The sequence below is a fragment of the Sapajus apella genome, unplaced genomic scaffold, assembly GCF_009761245.1.
Source record: "Sapajus apella isolate SASKATOON/1434 unplaced genomic scaffold, GSC_monkey_1.0 scaffold32, whole genome shotgun sequence".
Lineage (NCBI taxonomy): Eukaryota > Metazoa > Chordata > Mammalia > Primates > Cebidae > Sapajus > Sapajus apella.
The window spans coordinates 2,162,513-2,183,565 of record NW_022436972.1 but is presented as its reverse complement, the minus strand read 5'-3'; the positions used below and the strand labels follow the sequence as shown (position 1 = coordinate 2,183,565).

The window sequence follows — 21,053 nt, the reverse complement described above, 5'->3', positions numbered from 1 at the left end:
TCAGACATAAAATTTGTGACTTTGTAATCTGAGGACTTACACCAGGTTTTTATTTCACCTGTCCCCATTGACTGGACCATGCTGCAGAGCCACATTGTGATAACGTTTTTTTTTAATAGGTCTGACTTTTGTTCCAATAATGAAGAGTCCTTTATCCTGGATCCTGACAGCAACATAGGAAACAGAATTGAGAGCATCACTCAGCGCATGACAATAATAGAAGGAAAGAAGAAGGTACTGTTTGTAAAAATGAGCAATGAGATACTCATTCTACAAATACACTCTCCACTCCCAATTCTAGGTTTACTGGAACCAGAAGTAATTCAGATGTTCAAACAAAAATTCAGAGAGAAGAAAGAAAATATCTAAGCTGTGTCTTCATGGAGATACACACAGACACTACTGAAGCTACCAATTGCACGTTAATGAGCACTCATTCCTAATGGTAGAGATGGCACTGTCCAGTTGAACATCAAACTGGTCCACATTGATGATTCACAATCCCGGCTGCATATTAGAATACTCTACCAATTATTGTTACATCCAAATCTCTGGGGTGCAGCCTAGGGCTTGTAAAAGCTTCCAGGTGATTCCAGCATGTAACGAGGACTGAGAATCACTAATGTACATAAAGTGGGATCCCAGTAAGCAAAAGCTAATGCAAGACTTAGAGCTAAAACTGAATGTTGCTATTTTCTGAAATATCGTGTATTTCCCTCTGTCTTTGCAAGAGCAAAGCCTAAGTTGGGATATGCAAACACACACAAGCCATCAAGATTCCTTGACCTCATCAGCACACTGCTCATTTTATACTCCCCTAACCCCTATTGAACCTTGGCAATAGCTAGCAAGCCTGTGAGCTAGGCAAGTCTCAGTGGATCTCAGACCTAGTGGCTTTTTCCTGTTGAATTAGTAAAGAATACACTTAAAAATCTGCTATTGTTTGGCACAGGGATAATGATTCTTTTTTTTTTTTTTGAGATGGAGTCTCATTCTATTGCCCAGGCTGGAGTGCAGTGGCGCGATCTCAGCTTGCTACAACCTCTGCCTCTTGGGTTCAAGTGATTATCCTGTCTCAGCCCCAAGTAGCTGGGATTATAGGCACCTGCCATCATGCCCAGTTAATTTTTGTATTTTTAGTAGATACCGGGTTTCACCATGTTGGCCAGCTTTGCCTCAAGCTCCTGACCTCAGGTGACCCGCCTCCCTAGGCCTCCCAAAGTGCTGGGATTACAGGAGTAAGCCACTGCACCCAGGTGTGATTCTTTAAAAAAGAAAAAAATATCAAGTATCCCCTGGCTGACACGTCTGTTCACTCATATATATCTTGATTTGGAGTAGAGACTGTTAATACAGATTCCACTGCCTGCTTGAGTGTGGGTATGCTTATGTTATCTATTCAGCCCTACACTTTGCATTTGAAGATGATAAAGTAGATGGCATCATTCCTCATGTAGGGTTTAACAGTCACAACAAATAACATCTATAATTTTCATTATGTGAAACTTTTTGACATACGCTAACCTCAACATCATTCTTTGGCAGGTGAGAGTGCTTCTCTCCATTTTAAAGATAAAACAGGGATAAGATGATTAATCCAAAGCCAGCTTAAAAGGGTAAATGAGAGACTCAGACCAAAGTCTTTTCTTTCCAAAACTTAATGCTCTTATAGCCAAGTAAGCCAATGTAGAAATTAGTCAGAGTAGCAATAGCTTATATGATAACACCAGTAGTCTCTTATTAAACATTTAGGAAGGTTTTAATAACTATAGTGGTAGCTGTAGGTAGTTTACAACTCTTTTTCTCTAACAGAAACAAACAGTACTTTAAAATATTCCATGATGTGTAGCTATTCAAAAGAGAGCAGTTTAATGAAATACTTAGAGGAAATTATATAAACTTGAAAGTTTAATTTTTTTTTTTTTTTTTTTTTTTTTGGAGACAGAGTCTCACTCTGTTGACCAGGCTGGAGTGCAGTAGTGTAATCTCTGCTCACAGCAACCTCCACCTCCCGGGTTCAAGCAATTCTTATGCCTCAGGCTCCCGAGTAGCTGGGATTACAGGCACATGCCACCACATTTGGCTAATTTTTGTATTTCTAGTAGAGACGGGATTTTGTCGTGTTGGCCAGGCTGACCTCAAACTCCTGTCCTCAGGTGATCTGCCCGCCTTGGCCTCCCAAAATTCTGTGATTACAGGCATGAGCCACCACACCCAGCCTTCAAATATTTTTAATAAGGAAACTACCTCAGTTTAATAGCAGTGGACAGCAAATTAGTTGTCACAAAGTACTAGAAAAATGTCAAGATGCTATTTGTTGGTTGTGTCGATTCATGTTGCCTTTCCCTGACCATATCAGGAGGATGTACTGTTAACTGATGAATATTAACACAAGAATTTATGAGCTTACTTTCAGTGGTAACTTCTAGTATTATTTTATCCTATCCATAAAAATATACAATAGGAAATAAAATGAAAGACAAGAAAGCTAGGTGAGGTTTCTGGCTAACCCAAACCATGACGTAGCAACTTGACTCCATATATAATATAAAACCTATAAAAACCAGTGGAAGTGGAGTATCAAAACATGGCCACAATAAAAGAACTTTCCTGATTTTCTCCATGAGGGTTTAAAACAAATTTATTGTCTTTTAATTTTATAGTTATGCAGAAGGTTTTAAATATAGACCTCTACAGTTGTGCTACCCTGCCTGCCCTCAGAAGCCCTGGAGTCAAACTCCGACACTTCCTCTCTGTGTAACCACATACAAACCAGCTCACCTCTCTCAACCTGAGTTCTTTCCTCCAAAAAAACAGAACTAATGATACTTGCCCTACCTAGCTTCCTGTTACAAAGATGAAATGAAATAACATAACGAAGGCTGGGCACGGTGTTCATGCCTGTAATCCCAGCACTTTGGTAGGCTGAGGTGGGTGGATCATTTGAGGTCAGGAGTTCGAGACCAGCCTGGCCAATATGGTGAAACATTGTCTCTACTAGATATACAAACATTAGCCAGGTGTGGTGGTAGGCACCTGTAATCCCAGCTACTCGAGAGACTGAGGCACAAGAATTGCTTGAACCCAGCGGAGGTTGTAGATTGTGCCACTGCACTCCAGCCTGGGTGACAGAATGAGACTCTGTCTCAAATAAATAAATAACATAATTAGAAAGCCCTATACAAGTACTACTTTATTAAAGTGAATGTCATATGTAGCCTTATGCAGTTCCCCAAACTGATTGTGATCATATACAATGAAGACTTTGTTAAACAATTGTTTGCACTGAAAAAACTTTTAATACTCTTAGTAAACAAAGTCATAGATATATATATATATATATATCCCATTAGCAGCTATAATTGTAATACATTAGACTTAAACTATTGATTTCATGTCTTGAATTTAGGAGAATTTACTAATTTTACTTTTAGCATCTATTAATACATCTTTTTGTGGGTGTGAAAAAAAGTGTATCTTTCATATGATGGTGACATATGGAAGTTCTGCTGTTTCTGAGTTATATGCAGTGCTCTTTCCTTTACAATTGAAACTGTTTTTATTTTCTATACATTTTTAGAAAGCAAATTAAAGTCCCAGCTTAGACTGCGGTGATCCCTTTATCCACTGTCACATGGTAGCCTGCCCAGCAATGCTGCTCCGCAGGTCAGTGGGGCAGCGCTCACCCTCACGCTGGAGCACCTGTAGATTTTTTTTTCTTTGTTTTTTTGTTTGTTTGTTTGTTTGTTTAACTCAAGGAAGGGTATAGAGGACAATAAAATGTAGTTTCCTTATTGGCGAGTTTTGGCCCAGATTTGTGAAAAGTGAGTCATAACTGGAGCTGCCAGTAGCAAATGTGCACTTTTCATATTGTCTGAATGGGATTGCCAAACTTTAGGTTTGTAGATATAGAATAGGAAGTAGAAGGAACCCCATGTTAGAAAAAACACACGAAATACGTTATCACAGCATTAATTCTGTAAGGTTGGAGAATCATTACAATTTTAATGAGTTAGCAATATTTCCATTGAAATCCTGACACTACCTTGAAAAGCGTGCCCTGTATGAGACAAATCCACGACAGGACCAAGAATCCTAACCACAGAATTATAGCTTGTGTTTCAGTTCCCACACACACCCCAATTTTTTCTAATTCTCATGTTCTATTTTCCCATCAGTTGGCTCAAATATGCCACCCTGGGTTAATTTTAGATTCTTCCATGACCTTTACACATCTACTTTTATTTCTCCGTGAAACACTTAAAAGGAAGCTATATTAGAAACATCCCGAGATTAAAATAAGTGTTCCATATATAGATTTTTAAAAAACGAGTACTGGAATTATGCTGAATGACACATCACCCCATCCATTCTATTCCGTGAGGTTCAAACAACATTGTAGTAATGAATTACTAATGCTTAGTGAAGGGGAAGGAAGGAAGGAGCATGAAAAACTCCAAAGTTACAGTACTTGATGATAGTTTTATGAGCATTCCTGGATCATACAAAAGAGCCCAGAAAATCAGCTTGAAGGATCTATCTCTAACATGTAAATCCTTGAGGGCCAGGCTAGGCAACTGGAAGCACCCCAAAAAGCAAACGTAGTAAAAATGAAGAGTAGAAAGCATGCATCCTATAACACTAATATAAACTTTGATATTCTTATTTATTTATTTATTTTGGTGCGAACCTCCACTTCCCATGTTCAAGTGATTCTCCTGCCTTAGCCTCCCAAACAGCTGGGATTAAAGGCACATGCCACCATGTCCAGCTAATTTTTGTATTTATAGTAGAGATGGGGTTTCACCATGTTGGCCAGACTAGTCTTGAACTCCTGACCTCAGGTGACCCACTCTCCTCAGCCTTCCAAAGTGCTGGGATTACAGGCCTGAGCCACCACGTCTGGCCTGATATTCTAATTTTATTTCAGCACTTCTGTTTTCTTTTTCTTCCTCAGTCCTCTTTCACTTATTTTCAATTGTGGAAAATGAAAACGAATTCTAGAACCAATACAAGTAGATATCCCTAAGAATTTCTTTTGGCATACCTTATAAAATAAATGATAATTTCAAACATACAACTCAAATTCTTGGTTACTTTCTCTTTGAAAGTATTTAGTTGATATTGCATGCCCCCATTGTTAGGCTATTTTCATTTTTTTCTCTTGATACCATAGTATTTGGATATAAACCCTGAGGAACAGATTTTTTCCTTCATTCAGAAGACTCAGCTATTGAAACTCACTGACCCATGAGAAGCTGTCTTCTAGTCCAGCCAAACTACACTGATCTACAATTCACACTTGAGCTCCTTTCTCTGACCCTATAAAGTTTAAACTTTAATTGTCAAATATTTTATTCTTAGTGAAAATATGTTTGAATTTATAATTTAAAAATATATCCTCTGAAAGAGAAGTACTCTAGAAATGAGATAAACTTTAATAAAACTGATCATAAGATATGTTTCACCTTATTTTTAAGTTTTCTTCTTTAATTATAACCATTGTATTTATCAAATGTATTTTCAAACCACATAATATTACAACAGTTGAAAAACAGCTTGCAGCTTATGTAAAATGCTATCAAAGAAGCAAATTAGTATTTCTGTAAATCATAGTTAGTATTTAATTTATGTTACCCATCTCTGCTGATTAAAGGAGGTATTCTCAAGGAAGAATTCAATTCAAGGTGTAGACAGAACTTTGCCAAAAGATCTGTGTTATTCGATTTAAAGGGTTTCAAGGCTTAGAAGCAATTTGGTGTAGAGATTAAGAGCACAAGAACTGGAGGCAGACACATCTGGGCATAAGTTCTGCCCAGGCCTGTCTGTGGTCCTGTGCATCTTTGGATGAATCATTTAATTTCTCTGAACCTTAGCTGTCATATGTGTAGAATAGGGTAATCTACCCATCTCACAGGGTTGTAGGAAGGATTAAATTAGACAATGCCTTTAAAGTACCTTGCAAGCTGCCTGGTGCATTATGAGGGATACATAAGGCTACCCAGAAACAAAGAAATAATGTAAACTCCCATCAACATCATTTTCTGCTTCTATTTTAATAGAAGCTTTGGAGAGGTGTGTTCTGGGGCAGGCTCAACTCTGAGTAAAGTGTCCTGTTTTGGAAGGTGTCATTCACCTAAAAGAAGAAAAACTCAAATACATTTCTATCTCCATCTTGTGACCTGGATTCATTTCACTTCTGGGCACCTCAATTTTATTCTCTGATTATATGTAAATTGGGACCTATTTGACTATTCATTGGAGACTTGTAAAATGGCCATGGCCATTCCCAGGTTACCTGCACAGGTCGTAAACATGGCAAATTTATACATCTGAACTGACTTTTCCTTGCCATGAAACCCAGTTCTTGTTCTCAGTTGCTCTAAGTTCTATGAAGTCAAAATCTTTTAAATAAAAACCCAAACACAACTGATAGATGCAGATAAATGCTGTCCATAATTTCAAACACTCTGAAGACAATAGAAATGGGTTTTTCACTTATTTGCTGGGCAACAATTAATCTGAGAATCTAAGTAAGCTTCTCCTTAGGCGCATTAGGATAAACACTTGAGAACTAACTTCATAACAAAAAAAGTGCTAGAGCTGACAGCTGAGCATGAGAAGGCTTCATCTGAGCTCCTTGTTTCTGAATTTTTTGCAAACTGCTTTAAAACATCTAAGCTTCCTGAGACAAGAGAGTCAGAGTCTTATTTCATGATCTCTCCAGTCTTCTAGCTTCCACCAGCTAACAATCCTTTCATGTTGCCAGCTTCTCTTCTAACTACTTCCATTTCCTTCCCTGATTCTAAAGTGGTGGGTATAACAATTACAAGGAAATGGCTATTCGGAATTTTTTATGTCCCACCTCTTACAAAGAGTCATCATCAAAATAAGGAAAAGGACACCTGAAGGCTCTTTGCCTTCATATGAGCTTTCCTTGCAAAACAGAGAATAATTTTTGTATGATAATCAAGGAGGGAAAGTCTTCTCTATCAGCTTAAAGAATAATAGAGTTAAGGGGAGGGATTGTGTCATAGTCATCTGTCTCCCTTACAACATCTGGGCAATGCCTTGATAATCACTCAATAAATGTCTGGTAAATTGTCTGCCCAATTATTGCAGACACTTTCATTACCAATAATTTCAATAACATACAGAGAATATATGAGTAGGTGTAATTAACCGGATCCTTCCAACAAACAGAAGAGAAAGCACTACATACTACTCACTATACCACAGTGAAAATTAAAGAGAATTTGGATGAATGAATTTGCTGGCTAAAAACATTAGGAGCATGTCTTCCTGATCTGTAGATTAAAGACAGAAATACCTTAATTTATTAGATGTGATAAGAGAACACAACTAAAGTGCCTAGCCCGTTACTTAAAACTCAGAAAATGTTAGGATTCTTTCCAAGAGCCAAATCACCTGTAGAGTATGTTCACCGCCCTGGAAAGTCAGCTGTTACATTCCAGCCTTATATCACTTTAGGCTGTAAGTCACTTGGTCATTACACTCCAGCTAGGACACTCCATTAGTCTGAAAGCATTAGCATAGCCTCTGCAATTTCAAAGCCCCATAACCAGTTATTTTTGTTCTAGGAGACAGGCTGCAAAGATTTATAAGTAACTAGATCAACTTTTCTGTAATTATAAGCATGAGAAACTAGCTTTCTCATTTTTTCGTATAGATTATATGCTACTTTTTAATGCAAGGTTGGGTTAAATTTAAGAATGCTTAACAATTTGTTTCATATTGCCAACTGTTTTCTTTGGAAGACTGCAAGTCTTGAAGTTGTCTAAAATTTTATTTCATTACTTTTTAGACATCACAGTTTGAAAAGTGCTTTGAAGTCATGCAATCTTGATTGCTAACATTTCTTTAGGGACTAAGTTGTCAAGTAACCGCAGTAAAGTCTAGCAGAACAATATTATTGCATTAATTCATAATTTAAATTTTCATTTTAAAAATAGACACATCTGAGAAATTAAGTAATACACACACACACACACACACACACACGCACGCACGCACGCACACACGGCCTCCTTCAGGACCATCCAGTGTTGCGTGCCACATTATTTGAGCATATGTAAAAAATGTTTCAAGCCAGGTGCAGTGGCATGTGCCTGTTGTCCCAGCTACTTGGGAGACCAAGACGGGAGGACTGCTTGAGCCCAGAAGTTCAAGGCCAGTCTGGGCAATGTAGCAAGACCCCACTTCTTAAAGAAAAGAAAAGTTTCAGCCAAACATTCTCCTCTGTCCTTGCTCACTTAACATCCCTGTTATAGAACCAAACAGCAGAGAAGGCTCCTGTTATAACTGGCATCCATGCTCTCAGGTCACCCAAACAAAAGGGAAGGCCTCAGCCTCACCTGTTCCTCTCATTGATGTGGAACTGACCACCTCGTAGGACAGGACGTGCAGTCCCACATCTCGGTCTCAGGTCTGTAATTGTTACGCCAGCAGCACGAGATAAATAAGCCTGAAACCCTCATATGAGTCGGATGTCATAGGCCCCGGTCTCCTGAGGACCTGCTTTCCTGTTATTTTTCCATTCTTGTTGGGGCTCTGCAAGGGGAGAGCCTTCTGGTAACCACCACCCATGCAATACTCTCTTTGCCGAATGAATGGAATAGCTGAATCATTTCAACCTCAGAAGTAGCTTAGGGGTATTCAAATAGTTGTTTGTCCTATTGCTAGCTAAAGTTTCCTTTTCTTTTGCAGATGGCTAGCACCTTGGTTGTGGCTGACTCTAGAATTTCTGGAATCTACAGTTGCATAGCTTCCAATAAAGTTGGGACTGTGGAAAGAACTATAAGCTTTTATATCACAGGTAAGCCACATATCCTACAGACAGAGACAGCCTACGGACTTCATTCTCTCTTCAATCTTGTTTGTTTTTAGTGCATTTATAGCTTGAGTGATTTTTTATTTTAATTCCATAGAATTGTCAAACTTTGAGTGCCTTCATCCTTGCTCTCAGGAATAGAATTCTGCCTCATCAGATCTCTTAAAGAGTTATTTCCCTGAATTCTCTTTTAGAGTTATTTGTGTTTGTCTCCCTCCCAGACTGAATTGTGAATTTGGAATCTTGTATGCTCATTTTTTCCTTCCCTTCAGTACCTAGCACAGGGTCTTGTACAGAGCAGTTCAACACCAATCAAGGAAACCAGTTATAATGCCTATAATATGATGACATCGTTTTTGTTTTAACCAAGAAGCTAATTGTTTCACAATTTAGGTAATTTAGACTTTTTGGGGAATGAGGCTGTATAGCAATCTGAAACTGAGCTTTATTAACAACAGTTAATGTGCTATTTTTTGATAGCATTTAAGAGTTTTTAGCCTTAAATATGATGGTCTCTGCAAATCTTAAAAACTTCCAAGGTACACAAATGGCACTCCCTATGTCCCTCGATGGGTACAGGAAGGAAGTAAGTAGCTCAAAGTATAAAAACAATTACCTGGCACCACACTCCCCCAATTTCTGAGGAAACATGGGCAGTAGGCCAACTCTCTGGAAACTTCGCACTGCACAGGGCAGGCTGCAGCAATTGCTGAAGTCTCCAGAAAGAAATAGACAGGTCCAATTCCACGAGACATATGCGTTGTCAGATCACAGGAGCCTCTGGCAAGTTAGCCAAGCCCCAGAGAAGCTGTGCCATGGGAGATATCCCTGAGTAGATTCCCATAGAATGTCAGGGCTGGCAGGGATTCTAGAGGCTATTCTGCATCATAGCTCCTGTGTTTTCCAGATGGGCAAATGCGATTTGAGAGGTGCACAGCAGAGCTGCTCTTGGCCAACTAAGCCCCTGTCTCTCATGTTAGAGAAGTGGAAGAGAAGTCACCTTTGCATCCATTCCAAGTAGGACATGGCCTTTATTTAGAGAAGGATTTAGACAGAGAGTTCACATAGATTGGTGCTCTAAAAAAACTCAGATGATTTGGACTAATTAAATACAAAGGTTTGCACTGTCCTTTATATTTGGTTGGAAACAAGTTACTGTCTCAATCCATAGTCACAGTATGTCTGATTTAGAATACAAAAGACTGAACAATTCCTGTTTTGTTCTGAACATTCAATAACTTTGTAACAGTTTAATGAGCACTGTTAAATGGTACGGTTCAACTCTACTGAGCACTTGGAGGAACATCAATGAATCCCTGTCCTTCTAGGAACATAGTTCTGAAACCAAGGGAACAGAGAAATGTTCAATTACATATATCCTACTATCAAAGTGTGTGTGCAGTGGTAATGTCACAGATGACCTTGCTTTCTAAAGCCATCACTGTCCAATAGAGATATAATGTAAGCCACAAATATCATTTAAAACTTTCTAGTAACCACATTTTTAAAAAGTTAATTTTATTTAACCCAATATATCTAAACTATTGTGATTTCAATACGTAATCAGTATTTTTATTACACTGCTTCAGTGTTTACACTTAAATCAATTTAAATAAAATCAAATAAACAATATGCTTCAGTTCCTCCGACACACTAGTCACATTTCAAGTGTTCAAAAGCCACATGTGACTCACAGATAGCACATTGGACAGTACAGGTCTAAGCCTCTGAGAAGGGGGCAGGACCTGAATAGGTAGAGAGAAGGTGGAATTTCAACAGATGGAGAGAAGAGAACAGGCTTACAGGCTTGCCCTGACATTTACGGAGCCAAGGCAAGAGTACCAGTGGAGGCCCACAAACCATCCGTCTAACTACTGACAAGTTCTACATCAAGCAAACAAGCCATTAAATATGTTTTAGCCCCCTATGGACAAAAATACTTTCTTGATGACCTGAGAGGTCAGCATCAACTTAGAGCTCTGAGACTCCTCAGATTCCAGAGCAGATTGTGGTAGCACCTGGCAGTGCAGAAAAACTAGATAACCCACCTCCCCTCTCCACCCCTTACCCTGTCCACACTGCAAGGGGCCATACACACTGCGTGGTGTCTCCCAGCCCACACATCTAAGCTGTGCCCATTCCCCTCACAGATAGGCTCCCTTGGCCACAGCTTGGACAGATCCAAAGGTGTGAATACTGACAGGCAATCTGATCTCAGGAAGCCAAACCTAGGGAAAAGCCAACCTGGAAGCCGATTTAAATCATCCTTATAGGGAATTCTGAGTTCCCAGGGACCTGGAGCATGATATAAAGAATGGAGTGATGCAGGCTGTGGGTAGGCATGCCCACTTGGCCTCATAAAGTCTTTAAACTGTGGGGAGAGCTATGGCCAGAACAGAGCTGTCTAAAGGCCTGGGACAGGGACCCTTCTTGCCTGGGTCTGAGGGCAGTACTGGAAGAGGATGTGCTAAGAGCAGAGGGGAATATCATGCTCGCTTCCTTATTTAATCAGTGTTCCCAAGAAAAGCTAACCGATGCCTAGCATTAATTACAGCACCAACATCTGGCTAGCCCAGAGTCTCTCATCACGCATCATATTTCTATCCATGGTGTTGTTGCTGAAAGGGCCCAAGCTGATGAAGGTGATCATCTGCTGAATTCAGGCAGAAATCCCTCCTACCTCTCACCACATTATACAATGTAGAACCATGGCAGGGTGGAAATCTCTTCTAGATCCCAAGGCTTATCCATAGAAAGGAACAATGAGAATTCAACTCAAACATACCTACTTGAAGCTCGCAGTTCTTTTCCTCTAGAAATTCAAGAGCTTTAATCTTAAAACTGACAGAAGTTCAGCTAACCAGGCCCCTATTGCCTGGAATATACTTTCCCTGAATCCTTTACTACCAGTCCTGAAAAGTTCTAGTTTTGATTATGATATTAGGTTAACTTGCTAACATTCATTATTTGTTTTTAGCTATTATCTTTTTCTTACTCAAAGCTTTGTCACTAGAGATGAGACTAAAGACTCAGGAATGTTGTACCTTATATGTATGTTTTTTGAAAAAAATGAGCATATATTTGTTCACTGTTTATACTTGACTCAGTGAGGGTAACTCTTTAAAAGTGGCTGTCTAAAATATTAATGCTCTACTGATCTAGATTTGGGTCTTTATTGGTCTTCATTTCAGTCATGTTGCCCCTTCTTCAAAATACAATTACTCGGGGCCAGGTACAGTGGCTCATGCCTGTAATCTGAGCACTTTGGGAGGCCAAGATGGGAAGATCACTTGAGCACAAGAGTTTTTGAGACCAGCCTGGGCAACCTGGCAAAATCCTGTCTCTACAAAAAATACAAAAACTAGCTAGGCCTGGTGGCGTGTGCCTATATTCCCACTTACTTAAGAGGCTGAGGTGAGAAGATCACTTGAGCCCAGGAGGTTGAGGCTGCAGTGAACCATGATGGCGCCACCACACTCCAGCCTGGGTGCCGGAGCAAGACCCTGCCTCAAAACAGCAACCAAAAAAAAAAAAATCCCAAAACAATAAAACTTTGAGTTGCCTTCTAAATTGATGAAAAGCACAAACTGTGGCCATTAGAATCCTTGACTGCTTTGATTTCAAACTTTGGCACTCGCTGGTACATAACATTGTCTTGAAACAAGCAGAACTTTCTAGTAACCATTTACTCTCTTTTTAGATAATGTCATTTCCATTCTTCAGTGTCAGTAAAGCCTTTATTTTTACCCAACCAATGAGATTCCTGGCATCCTTTTAAATTTCTATGTTTGTCTGTTTCATGAACTTAATGCATATGTCTGATCCAATTGAGATGAAATATCCACCCCTAAATATTCACCTTTAGAAATAGATTACTCTTATCTAACCCTGCATTGAATGCCTCTTCTGAGCAAGGGTTGATTCTTCTCCATGACACCTCATAAGATGCCGTGGATGTGATAATGTGTTAGATGGATAAGTAATATTTGGTAACGATGATGACTGTGCTGAATTTGCCACAGATATTTAAGTGTGGGAAGATTTCTTGTTTTCACTTTGGGGGTTAGAAGGCAATTCTTTCTTGAGTCTGTTTTTGTACTCAGACTAAAAAAAAATCAACATGAATTAAGGAGAAAAATCCCTCTGGGTTCATTAAATAGTTGAGGACATTTTATTTATCATCTTCCATGGATCGAAAGAGAATACCAAAGGGGTGAGACTGGGAAATAGTCATTTCTAAGAGGCTGTCTGATAGCATAACAAATTCGCTTCAGTGACCATGTCCCCCATATATAAGAAACAGGCCTCAGAACGAATTTGGTTCTTTGCTTTTCCTATGTGTGTGTTTTTGCTGTTTTGCTGGCACTCAGCATGACTATGGGTGTGTTAGCAATTACTGAGGGTGAAACAGGAACAGCACTGCCTTATCTCCCTGGTTTCCCAATGTCACTAAATGCATTTTATTTTGAGATTCCTGGTGGTGCTTGGCAAAGATAAACAAAATCTTCCATCAGGAAACCTGTGAGCTATTTCCACAGGAAGTTTCAAATCACTAAAGTAAATAGAAACTCTCTACACGATCTCAGTGGTGTTACTTGGGCTCACTTGGGTTCTAGCTATCAGGACGAGACCTCATAAATGGAAAGTCTGTGGTCTTTTAAGGGTTGAGAGCAGCCAGCACATAATACCTCTGAGTGTAGTATCTGTGTAAAAGTTGATGGCTGATGTTTTACTCCTCATGCTTGGAAGATGTCCCAAATATAAAAAGATGCTGAATTAGAGCAACTATTTCTGACACCTTATTGTTATCTTAAAAGTGACTGTCAGCTGCCCCTCCTGCATCTTCTGGCACATTCGTAGATTTTCATTTTAAAAGCAGGAAAGCCTCCACCGGTATCCTCTCCTCGCCACTGGCGGCTTCGTAAGCCCCTGCTACGCCCCGCTCCCAGGTTCCAAATGAATACCTTGGCATTTCTTCAGACGTGACACTTTATAATAAAGTCAAAGCTCAGAAAAATCAGAAAAACAAGCAAAGTGAGATTTAGGAAAGAGTTGATGTGATATCTAATTTTGGACTATTGTCCCCTTAACGTTTAAAGGTTTCTTTAGAGCTTTGTGTGCAAAGTATAATAATAATAATAGCCTGACATAATGCTTTTCATCTTCAAAGCACTTTGTAAGATGTTGGCCCAAATTCTTTGCTCAAATGCAGATACACCACTAGTAAGAAGTAATGGGAGGGTTTTGAGAGCGGGTCAGTTCAGGGCCTGTGATGACTTTTTAAAATCCTCCTGTGAAATTGGCCAAAATGATACCAAGGAATTCTCAGCCCCAAAGTGAACTGATGGCCCAGGTTAGGCATGCAGAGGGGAAGAGCTCATGGGGTGTTGCCAGGACACTGGGAGATGGAGATGAAGGTGTTAGCCCAAAATACCTAAGACAGGTCTCAGTCAATTCAGGAAGTTTATTTGTCCAAAGTTAAGGACACAAGTCTATGACATAGCCTCAGGAGGTCCTGACAACATGTGGCCAAGGTGGCAATCGAGGCATAGCTTGGTTTTATACATTTCAGGGAGACATGAGACATCAATCAATATATGTAAGATGAACACTGGTTCCATCTGGAGAGGCAGGACAACTTGAAGTGAGGAGGGGGCTTCCAGGTCATAGGTAGGTGAGAGACAAATGGCTGCATTCTTCTGAGTTTCTGATTAGCCTTTCCAAAGGAGGCAATCAGATATACATTTATCTCAGAAAGCAGAGTGATGACTTTGAAAAGAATGTGAGGCAGGTTTGTCCTAAGCAATTCTCAACTTGATTTTCCATTTACTTAGTGATTTTGGGGTCCCAAGACTAATTTTCCTTTCACAAAGATTAGCTGGGAATCGACACTGGAGAAAATGGCTTTTAATGACATAGCCACCTTCAGAACATGTTTAAAATATTTTTGAGAGAAATTTTGATTTTAAAAATTATTCTCTTTCCCTCTCCATCACCCCCATTTTAGAATCTGGCAACTCTTCCAGATTAGTTGTCCACATTTTCAGAAGAAATCTTTGCTCTCTCAGGTCTGAGTAGAACCATCCCCATAAAAGAAGTCCTGAGTAAGTCAGCAGGCTCCTCTGGCCCACCGTGCCAGCAAAGACCAGGGCAAGTAATCTGGGACAGGAGCAGGGGGAGGGTAGTGAGTAACAGTTGCCTCTCACTGCAGAAGTCTAGGACTAAAATGGAATTGATTGGCACTTTGCCTAGGACCTCCTCTCTCACTTGTTCGCAAACTATTTTGGATAAGTTTGACTGTAAATGTGCCTTTGGTTTTTAGGATGAATTGCTCTTATGTTACTTCTCTATTTGCCCACTTGCCAGCAGGAGTACTGTACATGATTTTAAAAATAGGAAATGAGGCTGGGTGTGGTCGCTCACACCTGTAATCCCAGCACATTGGAGGCCAAGGCAGGCAGATCTTCTGAGGTCAGGAGTTCGAGATCGGCCTGGCCAACATGGTGAAATTCCAACCCTACTAAAAAATACAAAAATCAGTCAGGTATGGTGGCACATGCCTGTATTCCCAGCTACTCAAGAAGCTGAGGCAGGAGAATTCCTTGAACCAGGGAGGCAGAGGTTGCAGTGAGCTGAGTTCGTACCGTGGCACTCCAGCCTGGGCAACAAAGTGAGACTCTGACTCAAAAAAAGAAAAAAAGGGTGGGGGGGCAATAAAGTTAATAATAAACTTACCCAAGCTGGAAAAAATATGCCACTTTGAAATGCAACTTCAGGTGAATAAGGAGAAAATGTCATCCTAACAACTGTCCTGTTTTGCATTTCCTACCTCACTTCTGATGGAATGAACTTACTTGGTTCCTACCTGCTATGTTTGCTCATTTCCCGTAAATACTCATCCTTTTTAATGCTAATGCTGAGAGAATTTGTGCAGGAACAATTCTTTTTTTTTTTTTTTTTTTTTGAGACGGAGTTTCACTCTTGTTACCCAGGCTGGAGTGCAATGGCGCGATCTCGGCTCACTGCAACCTCCGCTCCCGGGTTCAGGCAATTCTCCTGCCTCAACCTCCTGAGTAGCTGGGATTACAGGCACGCACCACCATGCCCAGCTAACGTTTTGTATTTTTAGTAGAGACGGGATTTCACCATGTTGACCCGGATGGTCTCGATCTCTTGACCTTGTGATCCACCCGCCTTGGCCTCCCAAAGTGCTGGGATTACAGGCTTGAGCCACCGCGCCCGGCAGAGGAACAATTCTTAAGCTCTTTAAATATCTCATTAAAAGACACTGATTTTTCTGTGAATTGAAGTTCTTTATTCTTATTTTATAGATGTGCCAAATGGGTTTCATGTCAACTTGGAAAAAGTGCCGACAGAAGGAGAGGACCTGAAACTGTCTTGCACAGTTAACAAGTTCTTATACAGAGACGTTACTTGGATTTTAATGCGGACAGTTAACAACAGAACAATGCACTACAGTATTAGCAAGCAAAAAATGGCCATCACTAAGGAGCACTCCATCATTCTTAATCTTACCATCAAGAATGTTTCCCTGGAAGATTCAGGCACCTATGCCTGCAGAGCCAGGAATGTATACACAGGGGAAGAAATCCTCAAGAAGAAAGAAGTTACAATCAGAGGTGAGCACTGCAACAAAAAGGCTGTTTTCTCTCGGATCTCCAAATTTAAAAGCACAAGGAATGATTGTACCACACAAAGTAATGTAAAACATTAAAGGACTCATTAAAAAGTAACAGTTGTCTCCTATCATCTTGATTTATTGTCACTGTTGCTAACTTTCAGGCTCAGAGGAGATGCTCCTCCCAAAATGAGTTCGGAGATGATAGCAGTAATAATGAGACCCCCAGGCCCTGCTCTGGGCCCCCCATTCAGGCCGAGGGGGCTGCTCCCAGGGGCCGACTTGGTGCGCGTTTGGATTTGGAGGATCCCTGCACTGCCTTCTCTGTTTGTTGCTCTTGCTGTTTTCTCCTGCCTGATAAACAACAACTTGGGATGATCCTTTCCTTCTACTTTGATGCCAACCTCTTTTTATTTTTAAGTGTTGAAGCTGCACAAACTGAATAATTTAAACAAATGCTGGTTTCTGCCAAAGATGGACACGAATAAGTTAATTTTCCAGCTCAGAATGAGTACAGTTGAATTTGAGACTCTGTTGGACTTCTGCCTGGTTTTATTTTGGACTATTTCATCTGCTCTTGATTTGTAAATAGCACCTGGATAGCAAGGATATAATGCTTATTTATTTGAAAATGCTTTTTTTTTGTTTTTTACATTAAGCACATTAATCTTAAACTGGAGCTTCTAAAATGGGCCCAGGGGTGCAAGACGTTGGTGTAATTCAGAGATAGTAAAGGTTTATCACAGTGTGAATTACAAGAACTTCCCCTCCCTCCTCTCATGCAATCCAGGTAATTATGCAATTAGTGCCGCAGTAGACTAGCCTAGCAAAGGGTGTCCTCCTCGCTGTCTCTGACTGCATTGCTATTGACGGCACCTGAAGGGAAGTGGATCATACCTTAATTTTAAATATTCTTGTCCCCTGGTTACTATTTTAAAGAATTTTATCATGTTAAAATGACAGCATTCAAAGGTGAACCACAATCAATTTATCAAGGAAATAAAGGCTATTGTAACCAGAGATTTAATGCATTTTTCTAAATGTAAATTTAAAATTTGCCCATTAAAAAAATTTCACTTTCCCCATCTGCAAATGTTAATAGGATTTTTATGGGGATTAAGAAATGGCAAAACTATAGAAGCAGAATTCGAAGTAATTTTAAAAATACAGGCCAGTTTTAAATCAAGAGAAGTTGTAATGTCTTGTTTTAAGCTTGTATTTCAGGGAAAATGACTTTTTCACCAATTTAATATGAATTGTTCTGTTGTTTTTATTTATGATTGATGATTATGATCATTATATGTGACTTGCATTAACTATTAAAAAAAACTATAATGACCAAAATAGCCATGGCTGAGAAACACAGTGGCTGGGCAGTTCAATAGGAGGTGACAATATGACAACTTCTCAAGCTTGGGAACTCACCAGACTGTTTCCTCCTTTAGGTAACAGACCCTGTCCCACGGCTAAACTTGTCTTTCACGTGGGAATTGCTTTTGTCAAACGTGAAAGAGTAAACAATAGCATTTCCCCAGAATGCCAGTTTTATGGAGCCCCAAATGCTCTGAAAACAATTAGTAACCTGGAAGTTGTCAGCCCAAAGGAAAGAAAAATCAATTGTATCTTGAAATTTTACCTATGGCTCTTTGGCCTGGCGTCTTTGTTCATTATAAGTTAGTGTGTTCCTTCAGGAAACAATGCCTTAATACCATAGAACTGGGGCCTTAATAGTGGCTAACATTAAAAAAGCGAATAGAATGATTGAGGGATCCTTAGGAAAACAAAATGGTGAATTAGACATTTGGAACCTACCATTTCCTTCCCCCATTGCAATTTTTGTGGCGAGGGGAGAATGTTAGTATTTACAAAAGGTGATTTTAAGAATTTCCCAAGAGATGAGTTTAAGAATTCTATAGATTATTAGTTGTTCACTGTGTAATTAATCCTTCCAGAGAGTCTCTTCTTTTAAGGAAAATTTTGGGTGAGTTTTGTCTTTTATTAGTTACCCGAGGGGTATGTTACCCTGAGGTATGAAATGAGGTGAAGATAAGGGGCAGCGGGAAGAAAAACAGGAGCCTAAAATGGGGAACAATTGAGATGGAATAGGGTGTGTGAGGCTGGTTCCTCAGTGCCCATTCCAAACAGAGGACAGAAGCTGTGTATTTATGTGACCTGGCAGATCTTTGGGGCCATAATACTGAAAAGTAAAAGAACCTGGTAGGCAGCTATCTTTGGCTACTGATAACCAGCAGAAATGTCTGTTAATTCTGATTTTCTCAGTTTGAAGGGATCAGCTACACTGTTAAATTTTGGAAAGCCACTACCTACTTCCATCAAGTAACTTATGTTTTGAGATATGGGTTCAATGTACCTCCCTTATTTAAAACAGCAAACTAGATTATTATAATGTATAAAGTAAGAATTGACAAAATATGATTCCTGAGTTGATTGGTCATTTAGAAACTAGCCAAAAATGAGACTTTTAACATAGAATATTTTTCAGAAATGGGTACAAAGAAAAATGCATATTACTGTATGTTTCAGAATGTTTATATGAACTTTGTATTTAATTGAGACTCCCATGTACATTCTTCAGCCTTTTTGCTGCTTCTGTCATCTGAAGTTTGTGTAGTACAAATAGGCCTTTGGGATTCATGACATTTATGTTAAAATGTTCTCTTCTCTATAAACTTTTTTTTTCTAGTCCACCTGTCAGGGAGTCCAAATCGTGTCTGTGTTGATGATGGTATAGTTTATAGCCAGAAAAACAATTTGGGTGTTGTGAGCCCAATATTCAGACTTCCTTTTTATAAGACCTATGGACAGTGATAGATTATTTTATCATATTTAATGCATGGGAAAGAGTAAGTGTGCTCGAAGAAGCTATTAAAAGTATAACTCAGTGAATTGGTCTGAGTTTTAAATGAGATATTTCAAAATTGGCTTCCCACTGTAGAAGAGACTAAATAGTAATATGATACTGTTCTTTATGATCTTGTCATGTTTCACTGATATGTTCGGGGTCTTTCCTATGTAAAAAAATGTCAACATTGTAATGAGAAAGCATGTACAAGTGGTCATAAGTCGAAGGTTTTAAACAGGACTGCATTTTCAATTAGGAAAAGCTATTTGACAGATAGCACCAAATGCAAAAACAGAAATATTGTCATAGTTCCTGCCTAGGACAAGATAAGATAGGAAAGACATGCTAAAAGAGGCAAAAGGGTCATTGCTACCATTCATTCCATACTATTTTGAAGAAGTTTTTATACATCCGAGCACTTCCTTCAACACACTTTTTGCCTTCAGATTTCATTTTTTATAAAATGAGAAGACTAATGATAAGCTATAGAAATCAAAATTTATTGAGAAATCTGTTTCTCCTAACAGATAGTAACCCTGTCTTGATGTACTACTTCAACAGTGTTATAAAAGTTATATGATAATATACATTTTAACCTGGGATTTCTAAATTGCTTTAACAAATGCTAATCCTGAGAATTGCCCTGCAGGAATCAAAAGAGAAAGGTTTTGGGACTTGGCAGAACCCTGCAGGGACATGGAATCAAGGCCATTGCAATGTGTCATCTTTGTGGCATTGTCATCACCCCTAAGCTGCCTTCACAGTTTCAGTACACTGAGATGAGGAAATCGAAAATGGGCAGAGAAAGCTCAAACTGTATAATTGAAGACAGTGACAGAGAACGTGTCAGTTATGCCAAAACTCCTTTGATTTCTGTTCCAGGATTTCCAACAAGAGGGGAAAGGGATGATTTGGGAGGGTGGGAAAGACATGAGGAGTTGTTTTTATTTTTTACCTTGGAAGCGTTAGCTACCAATCCAGTACCCTCCTAACTAGAATGTATACATATCAGCAGGACTGACTGACTACTTCATTAGAGATACTGTACTCATTGGGGGCCTTGGGGGTACTGCTGTTCTTATGTGGGATTTTAATGTTGTAATGTATTGCATCTTAATGTATTGAATTCATTTTGTTGTACTATATTGGTTGGCATTTTATTAAAATAAATTGTATTGTATCATATTTGTATGTTTTAAGAGAAAATAATATAAAATACAATATTTGTACTATTATATAGTGCAAAAACTACAAATCTGTGCCTCTGCCTCTTGAATTAATCCTTTGGTTGCTTGCTTTTGGGAAGGGAATGGAGGAAGGAAAGAACCAATAAAGCTTGTAAAGTTCAAGAAATTCTCCTGTTTGGTCTGCTGCCTTACAACTTAGGTTACTGACAGTTGAGTAACACAAACACACCCCCACAAATAAACCAATAAAAACTCACACAAAATTAGATTTGCCCATCACTACAACACTATATATTTATATGAAAATTCATTGCAAGACTATACACAAAATCACGTTTTAGATTTATAGCTCCTAAACTATTGCGAAAAATCCTTGAGTTTTAGAAAAACTTCATTCAAAAAAAGGAAGGAAACTAGCTAGCTAGGCAAAAAACCTTTGTATTGAAATCTAAAAATACAGAATCTAATCCTTGATTTCACTGTGTTGTAATAAATTTCAATTTTTAGAAGCAT

At 39.2% G+C, this 21,053-nt stretch overlaps 1 protein-coding gene across 2 annotated transcripts in view; it reads left to right on the top strand.

The window, feature by feature from the left end:
• FLT1 (fms related receptor tyrosine kinase 1) overlaps positions 1–21,053 on the top strand; it is a 194,517-nt gene that overhangs the window by 91,261 nt on the left and 82,203 nt on the right. The window contains exons 11-14 of one of the 2 annotated variants that reach the window (XM_032294394.1): positions 120–234; positions 8,728–8,836; positions 16,183–16,491; positions 16,655–20,706. In XM_032294394.1, coding sequence (XP_032150285.1) covers positions 120–234; positions 8,728–8,836; positions 16,183–16,491; positions 16,655–16,683 — 562 coding nt within the window. In that variant the 3' untranslated portion in view covers positions 16,684–20,706. Of the gene's footprint in view, positions 1–119; positions 235–8,727; positions 8,837–16,182; positions 16,492–16,654; positions 20,707–21,053 lie in introns of those variants that run through there. The other variant, XM_032294393.1, reaches the window with a different exon arrangement.